The sequence below is a fragment of the Cariama cristata genome, unplaced genomic scaffold, assembly GCF_000690535.1.
Source record: "Cariama cristata isolate BGI_N322 unplaced genomic scaffold, ASM69053v1 scaffold10711, whole genome shotgun sequence".
Lineage (NCBI taxonomy): Eukaryota > Metazoa > Chordata > Aves > Cariamiformes > Cariamidae > Cariama > Cariama cristata.
The window spans coordinates 22,074-37,657 of NW_009597538.1; the positions used below are offsets into that span (position 1 = coordinate 22,074).

At 35.8% G+C, this 15,584-nt stretch overlaps 1 protein-coding gene across 1 annotated transcript; it reads right to left on the reverse strand.

Moving 5' to 3' along the window:
* Positions 1-1,787: 1,787 nt before the first annotated feature.
* On the reverse strand, positions 1,788-15,111 carry GOPC (golgi-associated PDZ and coiled-coil motif containing; the record flags this gene model as incomplete). Its single annotated transcript, XM_009708928.1, has 9 exons — positions 1,788-2,401; positions 2,925-3,105; positions 3,790-3,954; positions 4,759-4,854; positions 6,092-6,257; positions 6,522-6,697; positions 10,397-10,420; positions 12,973-13,137; positions 15,051-15,111. Coding segments are annotated over 9 exons (1,153 nt in total), but the record flags the coding sequence as incomplete, so codon positions are not given.
* Positions 15,112-15,584: the final 473 nt, after the last annotated feature.

The following is a 15,584-nucleotide window of genomic DNA, read 5'->3' on the forward strand; positions in this document are numbered from 1 at the left end:
AGTATCATGAGAAACTGGTGGACAAGGAATCTTAGGAAGATAACTCCAGAAACATTCTTCCACTTCAGCCTAAAACTGATCAAAAGCATTAAGTGGAAAATAAGGTGTGCCAAGAAGTAAGAATGAATAAATTAAAAATTTCACCTTTCCCTCAAATAAAGGGAAACTGCACAGGCAAATTTAACATCTTTTTTAAAAGCTACTAGACTAGTCGGACAAGTCTCATTTCTTACAACTGCAGCAAGATTTCATACAGGGGTGATTTTCAAAGACAAGAAGATCACTCCTTGTTTTGAGCTATCCTTTCTGACAGAGAGGACACTGACTATTCCAGGCCACGAACAATTTCTGAGTGCACTCCACTTGAGTAACTGTGGGAAAAACACAAATCTGGATGCAACAAAGTTATGGCAGTGGATTCATCTGCTAACACGCAGCCAATGTGTCCTCAAGTTTCTGAAGTTTCAGAAAAAGAAACATGCCTGGGGGTCTGTTTCTTCTTCGCACAGCTTTATTTTTAAATACTAGTTTCTGTTTGGTGAAGACCGTACAGCTTTGACTATTTTAAAAACCTTCAACAGTATTCTGTATGACAATATTATAAAAAAATGAATCAAATAATGTTATTCCACTGAGTAAGTGGAACTCATGCGTGCACGCACACACACGCAAAACGATCACGTAAATAGTGAAGTTAAGGGATTTATAAATAGCAAAATCTTTGAATAAAGTATATACATTTTTAGGCTTTTTCTATAAACATATATATAGTGCTCCTAGGAGAGACAAGTAACTGTGTTCTACATCACAATTCAGAACATAAGATTAGTTGATATTACTCTAAAGGCCTTTGAGGTTTTTTCTTGTGTATGCACATCCTACACAGTAACACTTGCAACGATGTCTTTTCACATTATTTCCTCTCTCAACGTACAAAATCTTATCTTTCCACATCACAGCTCACCAGCCTGCAGAGCACTGAACAGGAAAGCCAGCAATGCATGCTGAAATAAAAAACGCGATTGCAACGCAGAGCTTGCATGCGGAGAGCGCTGCACTTCACCAGAAGATCTACAAATGGAGTATGAGAAATTGGCCAAGAAACCATCCTCAGCATTCCCATTTGCAGCCATGCCATAGGCCTTTAGATGTACACCAATTAAAAGCTATTTTAAGATACACCGCTGTTACAAAAGGAGTAACATTTTGTTTCGACAGTAAGACAATTATAGGTTAATACAACTGCCATAACATAACACAGAGCCAGACACTGTATGATTCTGAGCACCTCCTGTCAAGTACTGTGCATGCTACTTTCACTTCTTTAAAGATTAATTTAATGAGAAATGAATCTGTTCAGTACCCATCAAAAGCACTCAGCATTTCATATGGTCAAGCTAACGATGACCAACTCAAACCACTCCGCATTACCAGTAACCATATCCATCCAAGAATGAACGCTAAATTGATGATGCTCAGAAAAAAAAAAATACCAAAGGGCTCACATAATTGTGAGTATTTTTTAAACTAATTTTGCTTTTAAAGCGCCATAATACTCTGTTTAAATACTTCTGGAGCAAGTTTCAAATGGAATAATTGGCAGTGAATTCATTAAAACAACAATGCCAAAAATCTCACTCATAAAATGATCACGGGCTGAAGGATTAGGATTAGCAAGTACTCCACTGTCCCATTTGGGTTTTGACGGTCTTTGTTCAAATAAAAGTTCTGGTTTTCACTACTCTGAGAAAAAAAAAATAATGCTTTCTTTTAAAAGTTACAGTTCAAAAATCTTAAGTATAAAACTCATGGATGCAATGATACAATTCCCCCTCTCATCCTTCTAGACTTAAATCTTGTTTCACACCAAACTGAACATCAGTCATCCTTTTAAAACATCAAAGGGTCAAAATGAAGCTGGCCACATCTTATTCTACTTCCTTGGGGACATCAATGAGTTTAAAAGTTGAATGTATTGAGGTTATCCTTTTTAGAAAACCCATGCTTTGGTGCTTATTATTAAAGGAAAATTCCTTTCACATGCCATGTGTTAGATAACTACTGTGTGTCACGCAAGACAGTTCTCCACATTTAGAATTGCTCACAATGAAGCCCTGAGGTAACTGCCTTTTTTCCAGGCAACAGTAATACAGTTCCCTTTGACATTTAATCATCCTTTTACAACCTACATACTAGTATATGCAACTTGGAGCAGTCAATATTGATTATCAATTGTTCCCAAAGACGGGATCTGTCCAGTTGATTTTTCTGTTCATTTGTTTTTAGGATAAAGACTCAGCAGAATGGGCTAATTTGGGTGCAGTGTCTTCTGACGGAGCTTCAACTGAATTCCCCAGGTCTCCATTTTCATGACCATCAACACTTGGCTTCTTATCAAATACTGCAAGTTAAAAAGAAATTTTATTTAAGGACGAGAAGCAATCTTTGGAAGGACAGATCACTGACCCTTATTTCAGGAACTGGAAAGTGTGCTGAAATGACCACTGAAGTAAGAGCTAATAGGTTTTCAGTAGAACATAGTATGACAGGGAAACAGGAATTGTTCTAAATCTCTCTGATCTAAAAAATGTATTTGAAGAAGGCAACACATGAAGTGTTAAAGGGTATTAACTGCTCTTAGACCAGAGTCAGGAAAAGATAAAAATAAATTTGAACTTCAGTCTTTGGGAAAAGGCAATCACGAAAAAAAACCCAGAAATTAATTCAGTTAATTCAGTTGTAAGTAAGTAAACCAGGTCAAAAAGTGAGGGATCAACCAAAAGAGCTGACAGCCTACTAGTAGGTTAATTGAATTATCAGTAGATTAATTTTACAATGAATATAAAACCAGTGTTTTCCAGAAATTGGTTTGCATATTGAAACTTCAGAATTAAACTGCATGTAACATATTTTAGAAGGTTTACCTTGTGAGGGTTTGACATCCACATTGGCATCTTTCCTATTAGCACCTGAATTTGCACCTTCTTCCAATTCATCAAGATATAAACGATAACGGTGTCCACTCTCGTCCTCATACTCTACATTTTCATCATCCGAGTCAACTTCTGGAGCAACATATACTACTTCAAATTCAATCTCACCTCTCTAAAATGCAACAAAAATTACAAATTTACTTACTACCACACAGTTATGTAATAGGATTACCGAGATGAGCTAGGTTACCAAAAGAAATACATTTTACTGTTGTAAACACATTTACAGTTGTGTTGAATATTTTGGATATGTATCTGAATGAAGTTTTTACTGACTAAAGACATACAGCTCCACAGCTAAGACTTACCAAAGTTACCTGAATTTCTTAGCCATGTGCCAATACATTTCAAATAGTGACTTCTAATGAGTAAATTTTCTGATAAACTAAGTGCACCTGTTAACTATCTGAAAATGGGACGCAAGAGGCAGGAAGAAGATTCTACACCACAAAGCACGTGAGAAACACTGTTCAGCTGGAGCTGTCCAGTCACAAAAGAATAAAATGTATGTCCTCAAATTATTTCTGTGGGGCAACATAACAAGCTGATTTCCATCAGCCTTACCAAAGAATCATTAGCCAATACATGGGTTTAACTGAACCAGTATTGATCCAGCATTTTTCTCCTTAAATTGCAAGCCATAAGAGGAATAAGTGTAAGCTGATACAGCTTCAGGAATCACTGTAGCTTAGCATAACACTGTGCTTAACAGAAAACATTTAAAATTCAATGTAATTCAATAGGCAGAACACAGGAAGCACCTAAATGTGCCTATGGATAACAGATCCCAGCTGACCTGTTGGGAAAGAATAGTTACAGCTTCTTTATGTTTGGCATCTCTTAGATTAACTCCATTTACTGCCAGAATAGCATCACCAACGTGCAGTCCTCCACAGCGATCAGCAGGTTGTCCAGGATGGATTTCCGAGATCAGTATTGGAACACCATGCTCCTTCCCACCCTATTAAAAAAAAAAAAAAAAAAAAGAGAGCAGATTTTAATAAACTGAGATGTCCCTTAGCATAAAATCAACATTTTGGCAGTTGCTCTTAAAGACCTTATTTCAGTTTTTATCATAGAAAATCAGAAAGCATGCTTCAAACAAAAAAGAGTGCTTAAGAAGAACACATGAGATGCTTCACTTAATTCTCCCCACAAAAGGACGGACAAAGTTCAAATATATACTCAAAGAGTCAAAGGAGACAATTCTGAATAACAATAAAAGTATAAAATCATATACAAGCTGATGAGACAACCACAAAACCTCATTAAAAAAGCATATCAGGCACCATATTGACTTGCAAGAAACAACATTCATATTTAGAATAAAAGTGTAATACTCAGGATTTTCAAAATTTGTTGTAAAAAGTTAATACAGGTTTTGTTAGGTGTGAGATGCCAATACCAATACTTAGGAAAAAAAAAAGTTACAATCACAACAGCTAAACTTTGGAATTTAGATCTTAGATTGTTTCTGTTCTTCTACATGCTTACCACACCTGAAATTCACCACTGGCTAATCTGCTAAAGTGTCTATACCCTAAATATAAGTTGAAATCATAAGCCTTCCATAAAGTAGCAGTTATCTATTTCCTAATCTATCGAAATGAGTCTTCAAGTTCTATGACCTTAGCTACGAATTTGAGCAAGCTTTTTTTTTGGTATGTTTTAACAATACATTCACTGGCTCACATATTTTACAGAAGTAAAAATACAAATTTAAATTGCTTCTTCTGTATCATGGAAAATAAATGCAAGTATTTACTGTGATTGAAATTCCCAGTCCTTCATGGTCTTCTTTAACTAGTAAAACTTTTCTGATTGGACCAACACCTTGACTCTTCTTCAAGGCATCAGGATCCTAGTATGATAAAAAACAAACATAGCATAAATACAAATGTGTCAACCAAAGAGTGATGCATTTCTGCATTTTGCTTTTTAAAATTATATACAGGCAGTATATCAGCAACAGAGTTTTAGACTAGCTCCAGGTAGGACAAATTTACAGTGCCCCTTTACAGGGTATGAAATCAGAAAAGATTCCTCACTATGCACTCCTGATGAAAATAATTATTTCAATTATTTCACTGCTGAGTGATGCACAACACAGAACTTAACTTCAAAAGAAGGAAATCAGTCACATATTAAAAATATGAAGGGGCTACATGAAGGAATGCTGATCACTGCCAAAAAGTTGTATGACATAAACTGCAATTTAAAACTAAACAAATGACAAAAGTCGGAATACAGTCCCAAGGAAGAGGTTGCTTGTTCAAGTTTATTGTTATAATAAAAACAAATCATACCAAAAGCCATTCGACTCAAAACTAAAAAAGAAACTAAATAAATCAAGGTATGTATTTTGCTTTCGTTAAGCTGCTGTTGCCATTGCGCGAACCCTTAAAATCACACATACACATAGCTGCCCACCAGTATTTTACACGCAATTGGATCTTATTGTTTATGCTGCTATCTGACCAACTAAGGATTCAGAACAGATCAAAGTAAAGCACTTTCCCAAAAATGTTTGGGTTTATGCACTGAAAGCTGTGGTGACTGACAGGTCATGTGCCAAGTTGACTGAGTTCTACCAAGGCTACTCACAGTTAAATGCCCTTTAAAGGTTTTATTTTAAAAAGTACCTTTTGGAGGGAAAAAAAAAAAAAAATCAATTATTTCACCGAGTGTCAATTTATCTGGCTTTTAAAAAAATTTTTAAAAATTAATTTCAGTTCAATCTAATCCTAAGAGTGTTATTCTTCTTCTTTTTTGTAAATAAGTTAGCCACACATTTTGAAATCTAGGTAACAAAATTATAGTGTTAAATTCATATTTACACACACTCATAGCAGAGGCTCAGTTTTCAAAACGACTGAGTGTTCCTAGGTAAGTCAAAAAAATTGTATCATCTTTCATGATCATTTATGGGGACACGCTATTCAGCATGGAACTGTCCTTCAGCATATAAAAGGATTATATATTTAGAAGTGACATTTGAAAGAACACAAAATTGATGTGAAAACAATGAAGAAATAACTCGTATCTATTTTCCACAAATGCTGGAAATTATGGAGGAATGGCTCATCTTCTCAACTTACATGTCCCGGTGGTGCTTGCATTGGTCGTTTTAGATCATTCCGACCTCGACAAGCTCTAATAACAGTTTTGTGACGGTGAAGGTGTATTTCTGCTTCAAGCTGGTTCCAGAGCTTGTCATGGGCAGGTCCTTTCATATCTCGGCCCAGTAACTGAATCTGCTGGACCCTACATAATGACAAAAGGAGTAAAACAACATGCTATAATACAACTGAAAAATCAATGCGCTTCATCTGGCTATAGAACACGGTCACACACAACTAGTGCAAGTCCAAGAACTGTAAGGATTTTTGTTTCTTCCTTTAGCTCAATTAACCGCAAATGTGAGACTTGGCTTACTTAGTCCTAACTTTGGACCTGCCTCTGAGGATGCAAAGGAAGAAAACAACAAAAACCATCTCATGCTAAGGGACATGGATTGTCTTTACATACCTCCCAGCTAATTCCTTATCTAAATACTTGGCTGCCAATCTCGCTCCATAAACCTCAGCCTGAAGCACAGCTATGTGTCTACGAAGTGCTTCATTCTCCTTCCTCAGCAACTTCACCTCGGCTTCCAGCTGAGCTTCTTTGACTTTTTCCTTCTTGTTAGCTTCAAGTTCTCTCTCCTTTACAAGAAAAAAAAAAAGGGGGGGGGGGAAATTGTTGAAAAGCTTTTATAAAACATAACAATGCAAGAGCACTTATTGTTTCCGCACATACAATCTGAAATTACTCTCCTGCGTACAAGACATGCATGCAGGAAAAAAAAAGAAAGCAGGGACTCTGGCACTGCAGCTAGCGGTGTGCATACTCCTCTCTGGGGAGAGGGGGTCTTGCACTCAACTTTGTGCTCCTGACATGATTTTCAGCCAGCTTACAACTCCTTAGCACAAAATGCATATACCGGTTTAAAGTCCATGGATGAAAATTAGCAGAGTGCTTTTCCCTGCCACACAAAGGTGGCAAAAATTAAGTAGCCTGAATACCATCCTTACTTTTTCCTGTGTTCAAATGGCAGATTCGTACAGAGAAGACTATTTTTAAAATTAAAAAGTAACTATGAAATCACTAAATATTTCAATTTGACACTATTTTTAAACTATTTTAGTATGATTTTTAACATGATGCCAAGGAAGTGTTATATAAGTCTGTATGTCCTTAAAATGACAGTTATTTTCATGCAAAAAACCCCAAGAAATGTCCAGCCAGGGACATTTCCAAATTAAGAATCTGAAGACCACGAAAATAAAGCCAGAGACTCTACACATGAAGATACCCACCCTGACAAACTTAAGAGAAATTAGTGCAAAATATCTTTGTTAAAAAAAAAAACCAAACACAAAAAACCCACAAAAAAACCCCTCACACTAAAAGCACACTTTAAGCAAGCTGTCTTCCTTCTTCCTCCCCCCGACATGAAAAAGGATTTACAGAAATATAAATTACTCCTACAGTGCTCCATCCCAAATGTACAAAAAAATACATAGTCATTACTTTTTCTAATACCCAGAGCACTGGACTGAAAGGAATTAGTATGCTCAGACTGCTATAAAATCTACTTTAAGAAGAGCACGTTTGATTACTTGTATGTTTTATACCTTATTTTATATCCCTTTCACAAAGTGGGGGAAATGTCCCACTGCAAACCAGGAGAATAGTAGAGACAGAGGATCTATTACTGTCTCCTTTTAAAAAAGGCTGTCAACTGAAATAGCAATAAAAACTAAGTTCACCATAATGCATTTTTGAAGACATTCAGAGTGCCTAAAAAACCTGTTCTTTGTACTCCTACCAATTACACCGTTAAACAAATAAAACCAGGAAGTGCTACTAAAGAAGCAATAGGACAGAAACAAAATTTTACAGAACTGGCAAGACAAATCTGTTATCAAATTGTGAATATGCTTATTCACTATTCCAAGCCTGGATATAAAATCATGAATATGGTCGGTATTGCCACGTTTGAGAAATTAAGCCAGGTAGTCCTTCCAAAGAGAGGTATTTTCACAATAGGCATATGTAACCTATATGGCAGAAAGTCAACTCTGAATTGCTGGACTCCATCTCCCTCATTTGTTAAATACTTGTATGAGGTTAGATGAATAGAGTACGTTACACATATGTTCACATTGGCCAAGAGTTGCCTAGTATACTGCTCAGGAGGAGTGGCACAAAGATTGCTTGAAATCGCTGGCATTTCCCTTCCTGTAATTCCCATATTGATCCAGTTTCAGATCAGGTTTGACTCCATATGCATGTCAGAAAACATGTCACACAAAGCCACTTCTAGTCTCTGGCCTTTGGGTTGGGGGTTGTCTTGTGAGATGATTCTTCAACAAATCTCTTTCTGAACTGCAAGATCACCCCTAGGCCAAGATTTTTGACTAATCTATATTTCAAGAATAGGAGTTTCTAAAATTATACCAATTTGTCTATTACGATGATGATCTCGGGCTATTTTAAGTCACATCTACTGCCAGTAGCCAAAGGGCAATTACAAGAATTCAAGAGTGCCAAGACGCTGCGTTGTCTCTGCCACACACTTTAGCTGTAAGAAGGGTCACAGTTCAGACATAACACCTGTTTTACAGTAGCTGGAGAGTCCGTATGGAGGTACAGTGTTCCCGTAACACCTATGTTAGCTATGTACACATTGCCAATAGTGCATCAAGGCACGCTAAATAGTATAGGCCCCCTGTTTGTGTACGTACTCAGTTTTAGAACATCTTTTATTTGACAAATATAAAAAGACAAAGACTAGAATTTAAGACAAACATATGAAGGTACATTATTCACACCCAAATCTCCCTTTTCTTCCTCATTGGATATGTTTATGCTTTGTTTACTGAATACAAAGTCAAACTAAAAATTCATAGTATCTTTGCTAATAATTTGTTAAAATGTACCAATCCTGTTTTCTATTCAGAAAAAAGCTTTAGAGATGCACGAGTTCCTTGAAGTATCTGAAATATAACCTGGAAGAAGAATTCCAACCTCCCCCATAAAAGTGAACTGCTGAAGTGATCCAAGATACTTGATTACACTACCAAATTTCATATAGCACACTTTACTGTATTTATACAAAGTAGTCGGCTTAAAAACTCTCATCAAGACTGAAATTTTCCATTTATTTTATCTGAATCTGGTTTGTCATGTAAATTAAATTTAAATAGAAACTCAAATGTTACATTTCTAAGTTAGATCACTTTTAATCATGCATTTTAAATGTTATACCTAAACTACGAGGAACAATGTAATCTCAGATAATTGTTTTCTTCCTATTTTCTCCATTACTATGATTATTCTTCTGTGTTTGAGGTGGAAAATTACACCCAGAAGCTATTCTTCTCTGGACTGTCTTCAACTGATCACCACATAAATTAAAAAAAATCGAAAGGTTTGCAATACAGCATCTCTGAAGATGCACTGAAAGAACATGTCTTGTTTTGAACAACTGTCAAGAGATGTGACAAAAGTCTCAAAAATGTTTACAAAATTGAGGAAGTTACAGAATAGTTTCATGCTTTCCAGTGTTCATAGTATTGCTTAGGCTCTGCAAAATAGGAAAAAAAGATGTATTTTCTGTTGGTAATATAAAAAAGCAAAACCTAAATTAAAAATGCAACTGTAATGTTGAAGATCAAAACTTACAGTTATTATCCCACAACTTTTCAAACAGCAAATATTGAGTAACGCTAACGAGGTATGTAACATAATAAAAGTGGAAAAGCTGTTTAAAAACCTTTCAAGTCTATCACCATGAAAGACCGAACAATAAAAGTTAACTTTGCTTCACTTTTTTTCTTCTTATCTATGTATTATTGTGTTTATATGCTTTGGGCTTTTACACAAGCCAGTAAATCATATTAAATCATGCCCATAAAAAGAACTGAGAAAAGAGAAAACAAGGAAGAGTTGGTAGGATTTTTTTTTATAAATACAACACATAGAATACTTCATGTCACATTAACAGATTAATGTAACAGGGGTTATGCTTTAGAAACTGTGTAACACCTTAACATTTTTTGAGATATGGCCAGAACAATCTTTCAGAATGCCAAGTTGCCAGATATCACACCAATTAGCTGTAATAATAATAAATAAAACACACACAGACTCAGGAAAGAGGGCACCAAAACTAGAAAAAAACAAACTGAAATGCAAAGAAAATTCTTTATACAGCATCTTGCCAACCACCAGGAAGAAGGAACAAGCCAGATCTGTTTTGCCAGTTTCTGAGGCCAACTTATCTAGATAAGTTGTTGCACAAAACAAAAACACCGTTTAAACATAAAAAAAAAAAAAGAGTCAATCAGCATACTTACCATTTCATCCACAGAAAGGACAGACTTAAGACAGAAGAAAAGAGTTCCATAATTAGAGAAACAGGCAATAGGAACTTCAAGAAAATGCAACAACATAAATTACTTACTCCAAAAGAAATTTACCAGCAGATTGTTTATCTTATTAAAAGGCATAAAGAACAAGCACATTGCTATAATTGTACTTAGCAGCAATTTTGGTATTTTGCAGTGAAAGTTATTAAAAATCTTATAAAAATTTTTAACCTTATTCTAGTATTGAAAACAATACTTCCTCCTAAAATACCAAGAATCCTTATAAAGAATAGCAAGACGATATGAAATGCGTGAAAGTAGTTCTGAAAGTACCATAGAAAATACATTCTGTAATATGACATCTGTCATACAGATAACAGATTTTTCCTATCAGAAAGAATAACAAAATATGTATTACAAGAGGGACATAAAGGACAGGGAGAAGTAGTAAAAGAGATATATCAACTGCAAAACTGAAGGAAAAAAAAAAATATAATCAACTATGCAACTTCATACTCTTACAAAGAAAGAGTCCTTGTGCTTGGACTAAGCAAATACACCACTCCTAAAAAGGGATTCGGCCAAAACTACACTGTGTTATCAATTGCTTAGCAATCTAAAACATTTAAAGATGTCTTCGTCCACCACTATGTACAATCTTACAGTTTGTAGAGTATACATTTATGCTAAGAGTCTATGTAAAAAGAAGAGTGGCTGTCGTTAACAAAGAAAGCAGGAACTTAACTAGTACAGAACTTTATTTCCCCACCACAAACTCTGTTGACACAGTCCTTCTTTCCCCTCAGAGGCTTTCTGACTGCCAGAAGGTCAGCATGACAGTTTTTATTTACCTAAAACTCAGACTTCCCATTTTACTGTCATTTAAGCAGCTTCAGTTTTGCTTGTTCAAGCTTTCCAGATCTTTATAGCTTTCTGTATCTAGAACAGTTTAAAATTGAGTTTCTCTCAAGTGAAACTATGAAATCCCTAAAGTAAAGGAAACTCAAAAGATTAGCCTTGATGTTTACAAAAATGGAGGAATTAAACGGAATTAAAGAGAGAATATCAGTCTAGGCTGTTTATAAAATTCAATTTCAACACAGATAAAATCTGCAACAATGCAAGTAAAATGTATTTATTCTCACCTGTGGGAAAAAGACTGCTGTCAATAGCATAGAGATTTAATGTATCTTTAGAAATTGTTTATAACAAGGTAAGGAGAAACAAAAAGGTTAACAGTATTACTCTCTAGGTCACTCAGAAGTTAAGCCCTACTAATAACATTTAGGGACCAAAAATCACTCCCAGTGATGTGCTGGCTTAAAAAATTTGCTACATGTAAACCTGCAGCCTAACATTTACAAAATGCTGGTGGTATTTAATGCTTATTTACAGAGCCACAAAAATTATTAACAGCTCTAAAGAAACTTCATCATGCTTGAACTCTAATTCAATACAGACTAAATTACATGCAGACAATTCAGAAAATGTTACTTATACTGAATATGCAAGGATGTAGACCTAGGATCATAGCTCTAATTCAATTACAGCTTTTGGATCTCAAACAGGAAGAATTTGGGTTAGTCCTGTTACTCAGTGATTAGCTTAGATAGCCTTTAAGCCTTATAGTCTATTACTGTGTTTTATTATACATTAATTAACAGGACAAAATAGCAGAGGAAACTAATCTAATGTTCCACATATGTTGGGACTAGGTATTTGCAACCAACCTGTGAAGCAACCTTAAAAACAGCCAAAGAGCTGTTGATTTATGCCAACAGTTAGAAGTCACAATCTATACAACATTACTTTACTTTTCTTATTACAAAGTCTTAGTACTGGAGCCTGAATCTGTGCTGTGGCTAGTAATGAAGTAGACTACACTCTGGTTATCAGTCAATGCCAACTAACTGCACAGATTAAATTACTGTTAACTTTTGGTGGGATTTGTAAATGTCTAAGTTTCTAAAAAACGTATCGTACAAAATTATCAGTGGTTTCTTGAGTTCTTTCATGACGGTCCACTGCATGTAGCAATGGACAGCACTGTAGATGCATCTGCAGCACTCTTAAAGAGAAAGAATGACAGAGAGAGGACTGTGATGCCACCTACCCTCTCTCTATATGGCAAAACAATCCTATTCTTACTCTTATCAGAGTGTAACTACCATAAAAACAATAGACTTACCTCACTACAGGCTTTTTTAAAATATATGAAGATTTGGTTGTATTTGTATATCGGAAGCTATTATCTTTTGCAACTTCTATCTCCAGAAAAGCTTTATAAACCCCCAAAATATTTTCTTATTTTACTTTAAGAAACCACTAAGAAAACAGTTTCCATAAAAACAATTTCTTAAATTCTTATTACTTTGATGTTATTTATGTTTTTTTTAATGGTTGCTAACAATCAACCGTAAATGTTATTTAAAAAAAGAAAACTTTATCTCTAGTATTCTTACTGTGAAAATTTGTAACCAGCTTATTCACACCTTCCAAGGAAGAACTTCAGCCAAGAGAGGAAAAAGTATAATATAATCCTCCATTCAAGCCACCATACTCACCAGTTTTGCCTTAATAGCCCCAGAATCAACATTCTGACCAGTTTTGGCATGTAGCTGAAGTTGAACAGCATGGAGTTGCAAAAGCTGATCATGCACTTCCTTTTCCAATACTGCTTTCTCTGCCTGCGTTTCTGTCAGTTCAGACTTCAGATCAACTAACTGTGCCTGTGAAGATATAATCCAGCATAGTACTTAGAGCAATGATTAAATGAAGTCATCAGAACTGTGATAGATAGATACATCATTTGCCAGTACATATATGCTATACACGGTGTAAGGCAGATAAGAGTACATGCTGCCACGAGTTCCTCTATAGCCCAATTTAAGCACTGGATCATTTGCAGGCTTTTCTCCCCAGCTGCCACAAAGTTCCTTCATCCACAGATCCAGCATCAAACCACCATACTGCCGAAAGGAACAACAGATGAGTTCTTCCTCACGCAATGGCATGGGATGCTGATGTCCACTCCAAAATAGGGTCATGGCATTAAACCTATGTAGGATTTACAACAATGTAAATGTAAACACAATTTAAAACTTTAAAATTATTAAATCTTATTGAAAAAAATATTGATCAAAGTAAAATGACAATTAATGCAACGTGGAAATCAAATAACCCAACTTACAATTGGTCTATTACCACCAGCTTAACTGAAATAGTAAATGAGGTGGGCAAACCAGAAGCCATGAACTAACATGCCCCTAAAATGCATTTGGAGAAAACCACAAATAGTTATTAACTCTTGAAAAAAGTGGCTTTGAAACATTTTAAATAGAGTTTACATGTAGTGTTTATATCTGGAATAAAAGAACAAGTTCTAACATGTTTACCAAGTTACCACTTGCCCTTAAGCTCAAGCAGTATTTTATAAGATAAACTACATTTATATAAGCTTTAAAGCTACTATTTGCCAAAAAAAACCCAGACGATGATCTCAGGGGATTTTTAGGTAAATTCCCAGAGTATATTTCTGCTTCCAAAAATTTCGAACTAAAGAGTAAAACAGAAAAGCCACTAATTCTTAAAAAAACCAAAACAACACCCCCTCATATTAAAGCAAGGTATTTTAGATGTTTTAACAACACTATACTAACATTCAAATTCACAACAAACATCAAGTTGCAAACCAACACTCACCCCATTCAATTACGTAAATCACTGCTTTAGAATGTCATTATCAGTTAAAAAAAAAAAGGCAGGAAGGATTTGGCTATCAGGGCAGAGTACTTACTGGGTCTAACTTCAGCACATAATTTAGATGGACAGCCTCCTTAAGCTTCCAGTGTAATTCAGACCTAAGTAGGCTCTTCCAGAGGTGATTCAGAGCACCTAAATTAGAGCGCAATTGGATGAGATGGGTCAAGCCAATCTCCAGCTTGCTGCTGCCAAGAACGATCTCCCTTCCTGCCCCTTGGCCATAACCCCTCGCCTCACATCTCCGGGACTGGAGGGTGGGAGATGCCCTGCACATGAGCTCTGCTGATTTCAGCCCCGACTCCCCAGGACAGAGCAGAATCACCTTTCCCTGCCTGCTTCGAGGGAGCCTCAACAGGTCAGGTTAGCATCCACTTTTTGCCGAGGAATGGGGCTGCACGCATTTCCACCTTCCAACTACCAGAATGATAAAAAACTCGAATAATTTGTAAACCCTCGCAGAACTCCAAAGCAGAAATTGCTTTCTAGAGTAAGTCAAGGAATGGGGCTGCACACATTTCCACCTTCCAACTACCAGAACGATAAAAAACTTGAATAATTTGTAAACCCTCGCAGAAATCCAAAGCAGAAATTGCTTTCTAGAGTAAGACGATATTTAAAGTACTACAAAGCCATATAACTTTAGAGAAATGGGTTACTTACAAAACCGCCTTATTCTCCCCAACGACCAGCCACTGCTAAAGTCTCTGCTAGGGATTACCTACCCTCAAACGAAAGCAGACACACACCTGAAGTAAAGTAGCAAACGAAAATATCGCCACCATTAAGAGGTGATGATATACTACAGAGCAGATAACTAAGACCTTAATAATGAAGGCACAGTTTGATCCAGTCACAATTTCACAGAATTTATAACTATTACTTCTACTTCATAATTATTTGTTATTGTTATTATTATATAATGTGTAACGATATTACTTCTACTTTAAAAAAAAGAGACCACTAATGTCTTCTTCCTTTCAAACAGGTACTAACAGCTAACATATTGACTTTCATTGCTTTTTATATACACACACACAAACATTCATCCATTCTAATTCAAAATGCCTGAAGAAGCAGAAAGTGGCACAACAGATAAATTAGACCAGTTCAATATTGTCCAGCCTCACCTAGTAGAGAATGGTATATAAGGAACAGAACAGAATTCTGGAAGAAGGGAGGGGAAAAAAAAAGAAAGTTATTTCCCTGTGCAAATTACAAAGCAGCGGCAATGATGGTTACCAGTTTTGTGACACGAATGATGCTCCAAAGGGATCACAAACAGACTGTCAAACTCATAATAATAAAAGTACTCTGCATATGACCTAGGATTTCAATTCATACCCTGCTGTTTTAATAAAGACAGCGCACATCACGGAAGTAATCTGTTTACATACTATGAAAAGTCGTAAATCTA